This window comes from Furipterus horrens, unplaced genomic scaffold (genome assembly GCF_987537825.1).
Source record: "Furipterus horrens unplaced genomic scaffold, mFurHor1.1.pri manual_scaffold_13, whole genome shotgun sequence".
In the NCBI taxonomy this organism is placed as follows: Eukaryota; Metazoa; Chordata; class Mammalia; order Chiroptera; family Furipteridae; genus Furipterus; species Furipterus horrens.
In genome coordinates, this window is record NW_028327183.1 from 8056347 (window position 1) to 8071282 (window position 14936).

General features: G+C 53.7%; 1 protein-coding gene across 1 annotated transcript in view; it reads right to left on the reverse strand.

Moving 5' to 3' along the window:
- The window catches only part of CNGB1 (cyclic nucleotide gated channel subunit beta 1), a 54568-nt gene that overhangs the window by 14156 nt on the left and 25476 nt on the right, over window positions 1-14936 (reverse strand). Inside the window, exons 17-26 of the mRNA XM_090259733.1 lie at window positions 12685-12847; window positions 11455-11562; window positions 8968-9125; window positions 7771-7926; window positions 6627-6835; window positions 5544-5594; window positions 5191-5277; window positions 3846-3910; window positions 3009-3131; window positions 239-380 (exon numbers count right to left, since the gene is read on the reverse strand). Coding sequence (XP_090115859.1) covers window positions 239-380; window positions 3009-3131; window positions 3846-3910; window positions 5191-5277; window positions 5544-5594; window positions 6627-6835; window positions 7771-7926; window positions 8968-9125; window positions 11455-11562; window positions 12685-12847 — 1262 coding nt within the window. The remainder of the gene's footprint in view (window positions 1-238; window positions 381-3008; window positions 3132-3845; window positions 3911-5190; window positions 5278-5543; window positions 5595-6626; window positions 6836-7770; window positions 7927-8967; window positions 9126-11454; window positions 11563-12684; window positions 12848-14936) is intronic.

Sequence of the window (14936 nt, forward strand, 5' to 3'; positions counted from 1 at the left end):
ATCCCAAAGGAAGAGACATTTCAAATGGAAGCCATCTCACAAAGGGAAGGGGGCTAGGACCTCCACCACCCCCTTCACCCAGCGGGCCCCAAAGCTCCAGGTTCCTGACTCCAAGTCCAGTGTTCTTTCCTGGGCTCAGGCTCAAAGGCATGGGCGCAGACGGGGACACTTCTGTCAGCGGGAGAGAGAGAGGCCCTGCAGACAGGCGGGTAGGAAACCAGACCAGTGACCCAGCTACCTGTCCGATCATCACGGAGAAAGCGAAGACGCCTGTGAAGTAGTTGAGCAGCTGGAAGACAATCTCAAACAGCGTCTTGGGGTCGGGCAGCCCGCCAATGGTGATGAGGGTCTTCACAGCCCAATAGTAACAGCGAATGTAACTAGAGAGAGAAGAGGAGGGGGAGCTCAGTCATCGCAGGTCCCACTCTGCTGCCCCAGGGGCCTGGCTCTCACTGATGGGCATTGCGCAAGGGAGAAACCCCTGACAGCACAGCTGCATGAGAAAGAAGGGCTCTCTGCAGTCTGCAGAGCATGTCTGCAGGTGTGTGTGGCTCTACCCCAACCCTGCAGAGACATATGGTCATCCCCATTTACAGATTTGGAAACTGAGGCTTCAGGAGATTGCTAGGAAGCATTGGCAGGAGGTGAGACCAGAAACTTCCAACTCCTGGTGCCTGAACTTCCTTCATTTCCTTCAATTTTCTGTCCATTTCCAGTCTTTCCTTTGTTATCTCATTACATTGGTTCATGGAAAGAAAGAGCCCCATCAAAGTCGGGATCTATCTCGAGGACCACCATTTCTGACCCTCTCCCTTGCCCACCCATTTTCCAGATAGTAAAACTGAGGCCCCGAAAGGGAAAGGGAACACTCATGGTCACCAACTCTCAAGTTCCAGAGGTGGGATTAGAAACCAGTGTGTCATCTGCTTCTCTGAGCTGTCATCCCACCATCACTAACCGTGTGACACATGCATGTGAACCACTGGGAAGGGAGGTACGGGTGATGGGTCCTGCTGTGTGATAAAAGGCACTGGCAAAGCCCTGAGCTTGTCTTATTATCACAAAGCAGCAAGAGCCCCTCATATGCCTGTCCACACATCCAGGCTGTGCCCTCCCAGGAGCCATGGGCCATCCCGGCCGGCTTTCCTGTGCCTTCCTGTCCTCCCACCAGGGTACAAGGAAGCCATCCAGAGCCTGCCCAGGCTCCAGTGTCCTGAGACACCCACACTTCCAGGGTCCCTGCTCAACTCCAAACTCTAGAACATCACCCAGCTGGCAAGTCATCCGGCCTGAGAATGACCCTAAATGGGTCCTTCCCTGGGCACCTGCAGGGTCGTAATCAGAGCATGTGCTCTGGAGCCAGACTGTTTGGGTGCAGACCCAGCTCTGCCACCTTCTAGCTGCATAGTGACAAAATCCCAGCAAGCCTGTTTCCTTCTCCTAAAGTGGGAATGGCAGTAGAAAACATCCTTCATAGGTGATCATGGGGACAGAATGAGGTGCTGGAAGAATACCTGGTCCCTGTGGGCTCTCACTAAATCTCAGCTATCGGAGCCTTCACTGTGGCTGGTACCTGTCATGTGCCTGCAGTGGGAACAATAGGCTTCCCTGTGTCCTCGAGAAGCTCACTCTCTGGTAGAGACAGGCAAGCAAATGTGTAATGTGGGGGGTGGGGGGAGGCAGCAGAGGTTGTTGGGAATTGTAGGGGCAGGGTCTCTGTCTCTGACTAGCTGGGAGGCCTGGGTCAGGGCTTTGGGCCCACTGCACTTCATTACCACCTGGTACATGGAAATCGCAGGACAACACAGACCTGCCCTGTTAAGTCCCCTGTCATACCAGCCATGGCCACCAGGGGGCTCATGAAACAGCCTTTACCGGGATGCTGTCTGGGAGCTGCTGGGCCAACGGGAAGAACACAGGAGTGATGTCCGCAAACCTCAGGCTTTCCCCCAAACTCTTCCTACTTGGAGGAATCTTCCACTGGCATGGCACATCTCAGGGGCCTCGCCGAAGTCCTTGTCTTCCATGCTACTGGCTCTGTGGGGACCCCTGCCTGCCCCAGGCTGGGTGGAAGCAGGATGCAGTACCCCGATATGTAGGAATTCGGGTCCTCAGGGCCCAGCCCATAGCAGGTGCTCAACAAATGGTTGCTACTTTGGAAATTATTATTATTCTCCAGGGTACTGGGCTTCTAGAGGAATCCTCCTTCACTCCTTGTGCTTTGGGCATATACTGGGGTTCTCTATAGGATTTCATTTGGAAGAGTGGTGTTGCCAAGAAAGGGTGCCCCTCCACTGCTGAGCTTCAAGGGCCCTGCAGGAGGAAGTCCCAGGCAGGACAGCTGTCCCCTCTTCTCCCCTCCCTGCTGGCCACTCCTCCCCAAGCCTGCCTGCCATGGGGGTGCCAGGGCCAGCCCCAGAGCTTGCTGGGGCGCAGACCTCTTTGGGAACCGTAGGAAAGCCAGGAATGCCCCCTTAGGAAAGCCAGTATGTCCCACACATGTCAGCCTCACTTGTTGGGCAGCAAAGGTCTACAAGGTGAGGTTGGAACTGCTCAGGTGGGGAGGCTGCTTGGCAACCTGGCCCCGCCTCCCTTCCCAGGTAATTCCACACCCACCCACCCCCTCCAGCAACACAAAAGGGTGCCCAGCTCCTTAACGCCATCATTCTGCAACTTCGCACCTTTCTTCATGGTGCTCCCTGCCCCAGGGGTTCTCTGCCCTTCTCTCCACCTTCCAAGGCCAAGATCAAACTTAACCTTTCAGAATTGACCATCCCTTGCCACCTCTGTAGTACTGAGCAGATGGTGCGACATTTAAGACACTATAGCCATGCGGCAGGTGCTCAGGGAATGTTAGCTTCAGGAGGACTTAGAGCTTTGACCCTTCAGTCTTATCATGTTGGAGGTTCCTTGGGATCAAGGAGGCCTCAGCTACATGTGTCAATGGGACTTTTCTCTGGGAGCCCTTGTGTGTGAATGAAAGCCCCATGAGGAAGGCTGTGGCTCACCTGTTTCCCACGCCATCATAGACCCAATGAGTGGAGCCGATGCCCTGATAGGTCGACGCCCAGTAATACAGGCATGAGTTCAAGTGCAGACTGTAGAGCAAGTAGGCGGTGGTCCTGATAACCCTGCAGAAGAGGAAAACGCATGACCACAGCAGCAGGAAGAGTGGCTGTAGCATGTCACCCAGGGTTGGGGACACAGGGAACACACCAGTCCTCACTTCTCCTGGCGCCTACCCCACAGGTGTCCCCAGTTGGAGCTACATGGCCTTGCCCAGCTGCCTGGCAAGGTGGACTCTGGCCAAGAGAATGGCACTGGCTGGACTGAGCCAACCGGATGTTCTTTGGAGACTGCCCTAGTTAGGGACAGTGGCACCTGAACAGCATTGTCAAGACCTGGGACTAGAATTGGCACAGAGCTACATGTACAGACAGTCCTGGGGCACTATGTCCACGGGGAGGGGCAGAGAAGGGACAGATGTGTGCCCAAGTGCCAATCCATGAGAGGGGTAGAGCAGAGCTCTGTCCCCAAGCATGGCCTGGCTGGTCTCGGGCTGCATCCTTGGACAGCCACCACCCCTGTGTCTGACTGGTTGGGGCGGGGGGTTGAGGCTCAGCTCCCTGGAAATGAGGGCAAACCCTGCATGTCAACCTATGTGTGGCCTTACAATTGGGGGAAATGGGGCATTCCTGGTTCTCTCCAAAACAAACATCCCTCAGAGAAGGGCCAGGAAGAGGCCTGGCTTCCGGTGGCAGTGAGACCTGTAGGGCCAGGGAGGTGATGTGGGTGGAGAATGCCATGTGTGTGTGTGTGTGTGTGCGCGCGCGCGGCGGTCTCACCTGTAAACGTAGGCTTTGCTGAGGATGGATTCCAGGCGGCTGTTAAATTCGAAGAAGGCCAAGTACTGGGGGGGGAAGCAAGGCATCAGGGCAGCCCGTGGGGTGACCCCCTGCCCTCACCCCTTAGCCCATCCCCCACAGGTGCCAGGATGGGGCTCTTTCTAAAACCCCCAGTGGGAAGGGGCTAGATTGGGAACATTCAAAATCAGAGGTCCTTAGCCCTCAGAGGGGTCAGGACCAGGAACTCCATTTCCTAACCTGGTGGAAACCATGGCCCCTCTTCCTTCGGAAACTACATGTGAAGAAGTGTTTACAGTTTGCATATAATATCAGGGGACTCCCAGGCCCTCTGAATCTCATCATGAAACTTCTACGGCTACATGTGTCCCAGATTAAGGACACTGTTTTTCTTGTTTACTTAGAAAGAAAACAATTTCATAAGGAACGGCATCCCTAACTCCTCACTGATACCTTTGAAGCCTTATTTATATTAATAAATCGGTCTTGCCTACTGAGCACCTTTGATGACTGTGCTTTGCAGTTGAACAATGTAAGGGTTGGGGCACTGACCCCTGTGCCATCGAAAATTCATACATAAGTTTTGACACCCCAAAACTTAACTACCAATAGCCTACTTGGACAGGAAGCCTTCCTCATAACATAAACAGTCAGTTAATGCATAATTTTGTATGTTATATGTATTATATACTGTATTCCTACAATAAAGTAAGAGAAAAGAAAATGTTACCCTGACTGGTGTGACTCAGAGGATTGAGCACTGGCCTGTGAACCAAAGGGTCACTGGTTCGATTCCTAGTCAGGGCACATGCCTGGGTTGCAGGTTAGGTCCCTAGTTGGGGGTGTGTGAGACTCAACCACACATCAATATTTCTCTCCCTCCTTTTCTCCCTCCCTTCCCCTCTCTAAAAAGAAAAAATAAAATGTTAGCAAGAAAATCATAAGGAAGAGCAAATACATTTATAGTACTATATATATTTGTGAAAAAAATCTGCATGTAAGTGGACTGTGCAGTTCAAACCCATGTTGTTCAAGTCAGCTATATGTATGTGTGTGTGTGTAACCTTTGTACATTTTTTACATGGGAAGTCTGTATAATCATTCTTGTTTTACTGAGAGGAAATCGGCACTTGAAACAGTTCAGTAACTTGCCCAAAGCACACATGCGGTAAGTGGCAGAGCCAAGGTTTGAACCCAGGTTGGACCCACACTGCAAGCTCTTTCCACTCTACCACACCCTCCCACTCCCTACTGCTGCTCAGGGCAGACATCAGGGCGCCCGTGCTGGTGCAGACGAAGGCCTTGAGTGGAGAGCCATGGGTCTCACCTTCAGGCAGCGGGGCAAACGCAGGAGGGGGTTCACGCCAAACTTCAGGTACAGAAAGTCCAAGGGCAGCAGGCAGAGGACGTCCATCTGAAATCCCAACAAGACACCACACAGTATGCAAAACGGGAAACCCCAGGGCTGTGGGATGAGGTGAGTGGTGGGTTCTGACCTTCAATGGACAGATGAGCTCAAAATGCCCAAGAGACCCTGAATGTGGCACAGAAGGCATCCCACCCACAGCCCAGCCAGTGCCTGTCCTGGGGGGACCATGGTATACCGGCCCCAAAGCACCCAGGGTCCCCGGAGATACCACCTTTCGAGACCCTGCAGACACTTGCATCCCTGGCACATACCTTAAAGCGGGGAGACTTCAGGTAGTTATTACGCATCTCCTTTTTGTCTGTCTGGAAGAAAATGAAGGCATGACCATGAAATGGCCTGAGAGCTTAATCCCTGACCCCGGTGGGGCAGCGATGGAAATCCATAAAGACCCTCCCCTTCCTATCAGAGTTGTAGCCCCGCAGACAAGGAGGAGCCAGGACAGAGCAGCTGAGCTCAGGTGGAAGCTTCCAGGTATACAGGTGAGAGGTGGAGCCCCGGCCCCCAGGGGAGAGGGAGCTGTCCAAGGTCACCCAGCTAGATCCTGATTTCTAGAATGGAAATCAGCGAGGCTACTGAGCTCATATGCTCAGCACATTGGTCTCACTTGGACCATTTGCAACCTTGTTGACTGAGGAGCTGGCAGAGGCTCTGATCAGACCCGAAAGAGGTTGCCCAGCGAGTGCTCTTTGTTTTAAAAGCACAGCCTCAACTTGTCTGTCCAGTGTGGAATTTTGAAAAGACCTGCACAGGGACACGGGGACCCTGCTTCCTGCTTCTGCCAAGTCACAATCGGGACTTCGATCCCCTCCCCAGGAAGTGGGGCCCACACCACCAGTGCACAGGGTCTCAAAGTGGCCCAAGTGTCATGCTCTTTGCAGGACCCCCAGGAAATGTCAGTTGCCAGCAGTTACCCGTGCTGAGCACTCTGCAGACATCACCTCAGTCGATCCTCCCAGCAATGCTGTGAGGTGGGAACAAGTACTATCCCCACCTTACATGTGTGGAAACTGAGGCTCAGAGAGGTGTTACAGACAGTGGTGGCAGAGCCGGGATTTGAACCAGGTCCACCTGCACCGAAGGCCATTCTCTGGACCACTTCCCCATCCTTAACTCCATCAGGTGGTGCAGGAACCATTTCACCGGTGAGCAATATTTGAATATATCAAAGTTATGCAACCTGAATAACCATGTTGCTATACAAGCAGGGGCAGACGTTCCAGAAATTTCCTTGTTCCTTTATCTTGTTGTCTACGGAGGCATCAAGGGTCGGTCCCCCGAAAGTTCCGGCTGCAGACTCCGCCCCCAGCCACCCACTCCACCCGCCTGTGACGTACAATGATGTCCCCTCCTCGGACAAACTGCAGGCGGATCTGGAACACGGTGATGTCCAGGAAGTAGATGAGGTCACACAGGTAATCCATCAGCAGCCAGAGGTGGGTGTTGCCGGGCGTCTGGTAGGGGAAGGCCCACCGCACGGGGATCAGCCAGCAGTTCCAGTTCCAGGCCATCACCACGAAGAAGAGCCACAGGATGTACATCAGGTCTGCAGGAGGGAGGGGCAAGGCAGCGCCGGAGCCCAGGCCAGGGAGGGGCTCTTTGCATCTGCACTTTCCTACCAGCATTGCGCCTGACCCTTCTGTAACTTGGAGGGGCGAAACTGTCTCTGAATTCAAAATAACTCACTGCGAGGCCCTAAAAAATGAAGTACTCTGAGGAGGAGACATGGGGGCATTATTGGATAATAGACAGCGAACTAGAAAACACCTTTCCTTTCATTCTTGTTGAAACTTTTCCAAAAATCTATTTCCTGCCTTAGTAAATGCATAATGGTGAGTAATGCATAGAAGATGGACAGATGGATGCACAAACCTGTGGATGGATGGATGAATGGATACTGCAGGTCACCTGATCATTATAGAGACCCAGTGGACACCAGGGTAGGAGGTCTGTCTCCCAAAGGACAGTTTGTATGACCTTGGGAAAGTCACTCTGTGTCACCTGCCCTTCCCTCCTCAAAGAAGTCACGAGGGGATTCAGATAAGAAAGGCAGGGAGATTCTTCATAGATTATTAAGAGCTGTGTACATATGAAGGGTTATTATTCCTGAGGAATATAAAATGAGCTAAAAGGGAAGTAAGAGGGAATTCACTTCAGATGTTGGGAGAATGTCTTCCCTTTTCTGCTCAGAGCAGCACCTCCAAGAAGGAGCCAGCAAGAGAACAGCAGAAAGACTTGGCCAGAGGTCAGGAGTCCTCATCTGTCATTATTTGTGTGATGAGGCTGGTTAACTTCTCTGTGCCTTAGTCGCCTTGTCTGTAAAATGGGTATGATCTTGTGTTCCTATTCCAGGGATTTGTTTGTTTGTTTGCTTGCTTTGGGGTCACAGCCTTGGATGTCCACAGTCACCCAGCCCACCTCCGGCACAGCCCCTGCACCCCCCTCCCACTGCCCCACCCTCGCACGTCACGTGGGACTCACTGGTCAGCGGGTCGATGCTCTCGGGGAACCGGTACTTCCTCCAAGGCCGGCGTTTGAACTTGCAGCACAGCATGTCGCAAGAGTGCGCCTCCTCCACCGGCCCCACCTCCGCTGGCTCCGCGTCTGGGGCCGGCTCCGGGCCTTTCTTGACTGGAGCTGTGGGATGACGTGGGTGAGCACCTGGCCCAGCCCTGAGGCTCAGGGAGAGGATGCAGAGGGAAGGCTCCCTAGGCGGACCCTGGCACCATCCCACCACCTGCTACAAGCTCTGTGTGCACGAACCAGGGAGCCCTCTTGGAGCCCCCACCCAGCTCCCTGTTTTACCGTGACCTGGGCACCTGTCACAGACTCTTACCAGCTACTAATCTGAAAATGCCCCAAAGGAGGGGTTACTGGACAACTTGGTTGTTTCGGTTGAGTGCCTGCTTGTGTGTCTGTGTTTGGATGCCTTTGGTTCCCTCTGCAGGGCTGGGAGCATTTCGTACCCAGGGCTTCCACCACCCAGAGTCAGATGTCAGGGCAACATTGCTGTAGATTTCTCAGAAAGGCTCCTTCACCTCTAAAACATGGGATCACGGCCTTCCTCCGCATCCATGGTGGTGTTGGTGACTAGAGATTGGCTCTTATAGGTTCAGTACGGCTATGTTTCTAGCTTCAGGATTGTGAAGTCAGGCTCTGCTAGGTTCACTGTTGGCACCATGAGTTCCAAGGCACGGTCCTCCTTTGGAAAGACCTAGAAGCCTCTCCTCCTTCCCCCCAACAACTGGCGCCTTAAAAGTAGAACACTTTTATGTAGCCCCATAAGAATACTGCAACTGAGGCACCTAGCAAGTAAGACTCTTTCGTTCCATAGTGGGTTACAGACATCATCTGAGTGTAAGACATGAGATACGTCCCAGGGTGGGCCACCTGCCTGCCAGTGGGAAAAAGGCAGAAGGGTCCATGAGGGTACTTGCCCTGCTGGACAGAGAGCCAAGCACAATTGGATCATTGCTCAGCACTTTGCCCTCCTTCCCTCCCCTGGGTATATAGCCAAACTGGTACATACAGGACCCCAAAACCCAGACAGTGGGGATCTGGGCTTCTCTCAAACACTCCAATCACTTTGGGGGACCACACTCACCATGAGTTGACAGGGGGCTTTTGGGGTCCTATCCCACCCCTGGCTGGGGGGACCATTCCCAGCTTTGGACTCACAGGGTTTGGGGCTCTCCTCATCGGAGGTGACATCTGGGTCAATGAGCTTCTCCTTCACCTTCTCTGTCCGCTCCTTGAAGAGCTTCACCAGCTCCTGGAGCCGGTCGTTGATGATGGCGCTGTTCTGGCTAGCTGTGGAGGACGCGCGGTCCTGGCCACTGTGGAGACACCCCAAGGCAGAGTGGGCTGAGCGGGAGGTGGCCCTGTGGCCCCGGGCAAGAACTCAATCCTGCCTGGCCTGCAGGAGGTGGATCCTGCCCCAGTTTCCTTTGGACGTCAGAAAGAGCAAACCCACTTTAATATCTCCTAATAGGAAGTTCGGCCTGGGAATAACACCTGGGGGCCTAGCTGTGAGGCTCTGATTCAGATGGGCCGCTCTGAAAAACCTTTGATTCCACTTCTGATGTGGGGGAACTCGGTGCAGGGCTCTTGGTCCCAGTGTGGAGTTCACATGAGACACGTGTCTGGGACAGATCACAGAGGAGACAGGGCTAGTTCTTTAGGCTTCAGAAATAGCTGGTGAGCAAAAAAAACAGTGCAGATACATCATGCATCTTTTTACCTTACAGGAATTTTTTAAAAAAATAATTTATTGATTGATTGATTTGTTTACTTATTTATTTTTAGAGAGAGGGGAAAGGAGAAAGAGAGGGAGAGAAACATCACTGTGTGGTTGCCTCTCACTCACGCCCCCAACTGGGGACCTGGCATGCAACCTAGTCATGTGCCCTGACTGGGAATCAAACCAGCGACACTTGGCTCGCAGGCCGATGCTCAATCCACTGAGCCACAGCAGTCAGGGCTCCTTACAGGAATTTAAACTATGAACTCACCGTAAGAGAAAGAGGCAGAATGAATGGATGAATGATTGAATGAATGAATGAATGAATAAGAGCCTGCCTGTCATTCCGCTCAGCGAGTGGCGAGAGCCCTGAGTGAGCTGACAAAGGCCGAGTAAATCAGGCCTCCTCTGAATGACCTCACTAAGTTCACCTTGCTGAGCTGCGTGTAACATTGGCCCTTTCAGACCTGTTTTTTTCGTATATTGAGGCACAAACTCAAGCCGGCTCCTCCTCTTGAGCTCAGCTGAGGAAGCCAGACTGGAAACAACCCGTGTGGGGTCCTCATGAGAGATGGAATGCGGGTGGGACGGAGACTCCAGCCACTCACCCACATCCGTTCTGTCCTGTGGGACGTGGTCACTGGGACGGAGACACCCCGCCAGTGACTACATTCCCCAGGTGTGGCCAGGTGAGCTCTCACCCACGGGATGGAAGCAAACACGGTAGATGCAATGGAAGACCTCCTCGTTGGAGAACAGCCTGGTGCTCTCCCTTTTGAGTGGTGACCAGGGGCATCCCGGGAGCCACAGTCAGCTGGGTCCCTAAATGAGTGCATGGAGCAGAGCTTTCCAATGACTTGCAACAGGCAACTGGTGACATGACTATGACACATGGGACATCTTGCTCCTTAAGCCACCGAATCTTTGGGGTCTATTTGTTACAGCGGCTTAGGCTGCCTAGTTAATACATGATAGGCTTCTAGAGTATTGTTGGCCTCCTTCAGAGTTTTCAAGAGAAAATTTTATGATTATGCCTTACTTCTGTCTTATTTTCTGACATTAATCCCTGACCCGATCCCCACCCTACTGCCTCAGATGTGACCCCATTGTTTGCTAAAATGGGCCACTGGAATATGGGCAAGGTTTGGGTTTTTGGTTTTTTGTTTTTTTCCTGCTTCTTTAACTACTCTGAAGTTTCCACAACTCTGATAAACTCCAAAAATTATGAATAGAAATAAAGCCTGGAAGAAAAGCCCAGTGTCTCCTACGGCCACTCTAGGAGGTGTGGCTGGGAGGGGACTCACCATCATCCAGGTTAACTCCACAGGAAAACATCTCCTGTTGCCCTTCCCACCTTGGGGTGGTTGAAGGTGGAAGACACAGGGCCTGTGCCCTCTCAGCTGCCTTTAAACATTGTTCTACAGACCAGTGGCGCCCAAATCCCCTGGGAGCTTGTGAAGACAGATTCCCTGAGGCCCGCCATCTGAGGTCCTGATCCAGCAGGTCTAGGGGGGCCTGGGAGTCTGCATTTTACAGGCTCCCGGTTTGGGATCCTCCTGGTCCTTCCTCTCCCCTCGGACCCTTTCAGGGGTCCAGTGTCAGGAGCCAACCCCTGCCTGTGGCTCCCGCAGCCCCTCCTGTACAACAGTCCCCATACAGGGACATCTCCCTCTCTGGGCAGGGCTGGCCGTGGACACAGCTGGACCCAGAGCCTGAGCCCATTTTTCAGAGTTTGCAGAACTCCCAGGCCAGCCAAAAGCAGCCGGGCCAGAGACCCAGCCATGTCTCACTCCTTGGAAGTCACGGGCAGAGTCATCCTTGTAGTGGAAGGTTCTAAAAACATCCATGGTCCCCCTCACTCACTGCCCATGCCTACCCACCCAGCCTTTGGACTCTCTGAGACCCCAGATGTGGCCCCCACTCACTCGGCATCCTGCAGGGGAGGGGTGTCTGACCAGGCGATCACGGGGGTCTCGGCTGGTGACAGCACCTTGAGCTCTTCAGCTTCATCATCTTTGGAGGGCAGCCTCTTCCTGCCAGGACACAGTCATGGAAGGGGACTTCAGTGAGGGCAGGAGCCCTGGCAAAGTGGGCTGACATTGGCCCTTGCAGATCACCCAGAGCCAAATCTGTGCTGGGAGGACTGTGAAGCTGTCCTGGTACCTTCTGCCAACTCGCCTAGGAGGGCAGAGTTCACGAATGACCCCATTCACATGCTAATGGAAAGGACAGCCACACACACGAGGAGGCTGAGGCCAAACTCCCACAGCTGGGACCCACACTCAGTCCTCCCGCCCACAGCCGGGCGCCCTCTCCTGAGTCTGGAGCGCACTGGTGGCTCCTCTTTAGCTTGACCATAGTCATTTACAAAGCACTGCCCCGCACTTCACAGTTTGCCTACAGCTATATGCAGGGCCTGCCTCAGTGAGCCGGCGCAGGTTGTCCAAAACCAGCTCTAACCACACACCCACAGATCTATTTCAAGAGGTGTAGCGACATCTGCCTCCTTGACCAGGGATCCCCCTCCTGAGAAAGGAGCCCACAGACGAAGAGCAGAACACGAGAGAGCCCGTAGCGCTGTATGGACAGTGCCCAATCAGAGGGCACCGAAGTCCCTCTGGCCCATGGAGCTTGAGGAGTGTCACATGGCCATTACACATGAATGCTCAGGAGACAGCCCAGCAAAATGTCAAGGGGATCATTAAATGAAATGCAATCGAAACCACTCCTTCAGTGAAAACCACACAAAGGTACAGGCCTATAAACAAGGTGTGGAAGCGGAAACAAAAATAAAACGCCATCTAGTGACGTGGGATTATGGATGATTATTTTTCTAGTATTCATTGGTATTTCCATTGCGTTAGTTCATAACAAAAGGGGGGCTGGAATTCGCCTTGTCACATTTGTTATCCCCTTCTTACACACAGTTGCGGGAATTTGGGTCAGGGCTTCCCTGGAGAGTTCTCTGTAGAGCCCCAAGCCAGGAATTAGGAGAACCGGGGGGAGGGGCACAGTCCCAGTTCCAACACTGACTTGCTGAATGACCTTGGGCCAGCTGCTGCCCCCTCTGCCCCCTCTGGCCTCAGTCTCCTCATCTGCTACAGGCACAGGCGGCGCAGTGCTGTGAAAAGCCCAAGAGAAGCATGAAAGGTGACCTGCGTGTCCCTGCAGCCGATCCCGGGACTGTGAGGGTGTCGGATTTGGCAGGAGAAGGTGGCAGCAGCTCCGGTGAGGGTGGCTTGTCCTCCACAATGAGGGGGTGGCTGTCAGCATCAGTATCTTCCACCTGTACTTCTGGGTGCTCTTCTGTGGCAGGCACTTGGGGAGAGGAAGGAGGGGACAGTCAGGGAGAAGGGGAGAGGCCAGGCTGTGAGGCCTCGCTGTGTTCTTCAAGGGAGCCACAGAAAGCAGGTGTGGAGCAGCCATGGGCAGCCATGCCCCCAGGGGGGCCCACAGCAAGACTCCATGCAGGACGTGCAAGAACGCAGAGCCCAGAGGCCTCTGAGGGCCACGCACTCCCAGACACCAGTCCAGGACCCATAAAAGAAGCCATGATGCCAAAGAGCCACAGGAGCTCCTGGATCCAGCCTGAAGCCCAGGTCTCCAAAGCCCCACGTGGGTTCCCTGGGTCTGGGGAAGTATCAGGGACCCAGGGTCGGGGGGGGTCAGCACTCAGAGAAGGTATGGAGAAGCTGGGGGTGCCCAAGTCCTGGGGCCCGGCCGAGCACAGCCTGCATCAGCTGCTTCCCTTCTCTGGGCCTCGGTTTCCCCAACCCAGGGTAGGGGTGGTGGTACCTTCCACGGCCTGGGGGTGAGGAGCAGAAGGCACATGCCTCACTTCCTTGAAGGGCTTCAAATGGAGACGTTTGGAAGTTTTCTCCGGTCAAGGATAACAGCTTCTCTTTGTAGTGAGTGTTAACCCTGCTTGGGTACTGGTTTGGTTTTTTCTTGTTTTTGTACGTGCCAGGAGCCCCCCAAGTTCATCAACTCAACCCCTCTCCTGACCTCTGAGAGGCCTGGTCCCAAGTCCCACATCCTGAGTATCTGGTCCTCCCCTGGGAGCCTGGGTGTGGCCCTACCTGAAGCTCCATTTCACACCCCAGGGACCTGGGGCTGGGTCTGCTCTGAGGTGGAGCTCGGGGGATGCCGAGGGGCTGAGGTGGTGCCCTCACACCCCAGCACACCTGGGCATGTGACCTCCCCACAGCAGCCAGGCACGGGCCTGGGCACCAGCCCGGCAGGAACACATCCCCCAAATAGGGAAGGGGAACGTTCTGAAAACATCTGTGGCTTCTGTTTTCATGCCACGGTGGGGAAGGCCAGCACTTCGCAGAGTCCGGTGGAAAGAACCTAAGCAGATCTCGAGACTTTGGGGCATGTGTTTTACTAGGCCACACGCTCCCAGGAGAAGAGAATGAGCAGGAATGGAGGCTTTTGCTAAATTTAAGAAGTGTTGCCAGACTAACAAGCCATGCCCAGGCTGTGGCAAGCGGAGGGAGCATGCAGAGGGGACCGCAGGCTGCTTCCTAGCAGACCTCAGGACGGGAGCTGGAGGGGGCAGGGGCACAGAGGCAGCCAGGACAAGGTCCCCCCACCCCACGACGTGGCCCCTGGCAACAGAAAGCACCCAGGAGTCAGTCTGTCCTGGAGGCGGCAGGTGCTCCCCACCCCTGAGTAAGACCAGCTGCCTCCATCGCCCCAGGGGAGGAGGGAAACCTCTAAGCCTGCTGTTTCCATTTTGCACCAGCTTCGCACCGTGGGAACTCGAATAGAAATTATATTGGTTTATATTATAGTCATTTCTAGAATAAGAATAATATGATTAAGAATATAAGGAATAATGTTTATAATTACGTAGAAAATTATATTAGGCACTTTCTATGTGCCTGCCAGGTATCTGTCATACTAAACTCCAAGTGCGTTACATGTATTCATTTTTTCCCTTCCCTTCCCTTTCCCTCTGTGAGGTAGTTCTTACTGTCACCCTCATTTTGTGGACCCAGACAGCCTGGCCCCAGAACTTGAACTCTTACCCCATCCTGAGGCTGGGGCCCAGCTGCGCAGAGACTCCGTTTAAACACAGCCTCACCTGGTGCCAAGCAGCGTCATAGAAATGGGAATCATGTTCTCACCACACACTGTCATTGACTTCACTGCATCTAAAATCATGTGCCTCTTACCACAGCCGGTTCAGTCCACTGTCCCAGTGTGTCCCTGGGAATGTTTCTCAAAGTGTGGGGCTCCCAGAGACCAGGGAGGACACAAGATGATTTTAGGTGGCACAGAGCAGGCGAAGGACAGTGCAGAATGAGAACATACCTCTCAATACAACTGTCTCTAGATCCTGAATGCATAGGGAGGACATCTCCGGCTCGTACTACTATGGCTGTAACACTGCTGTGACCGC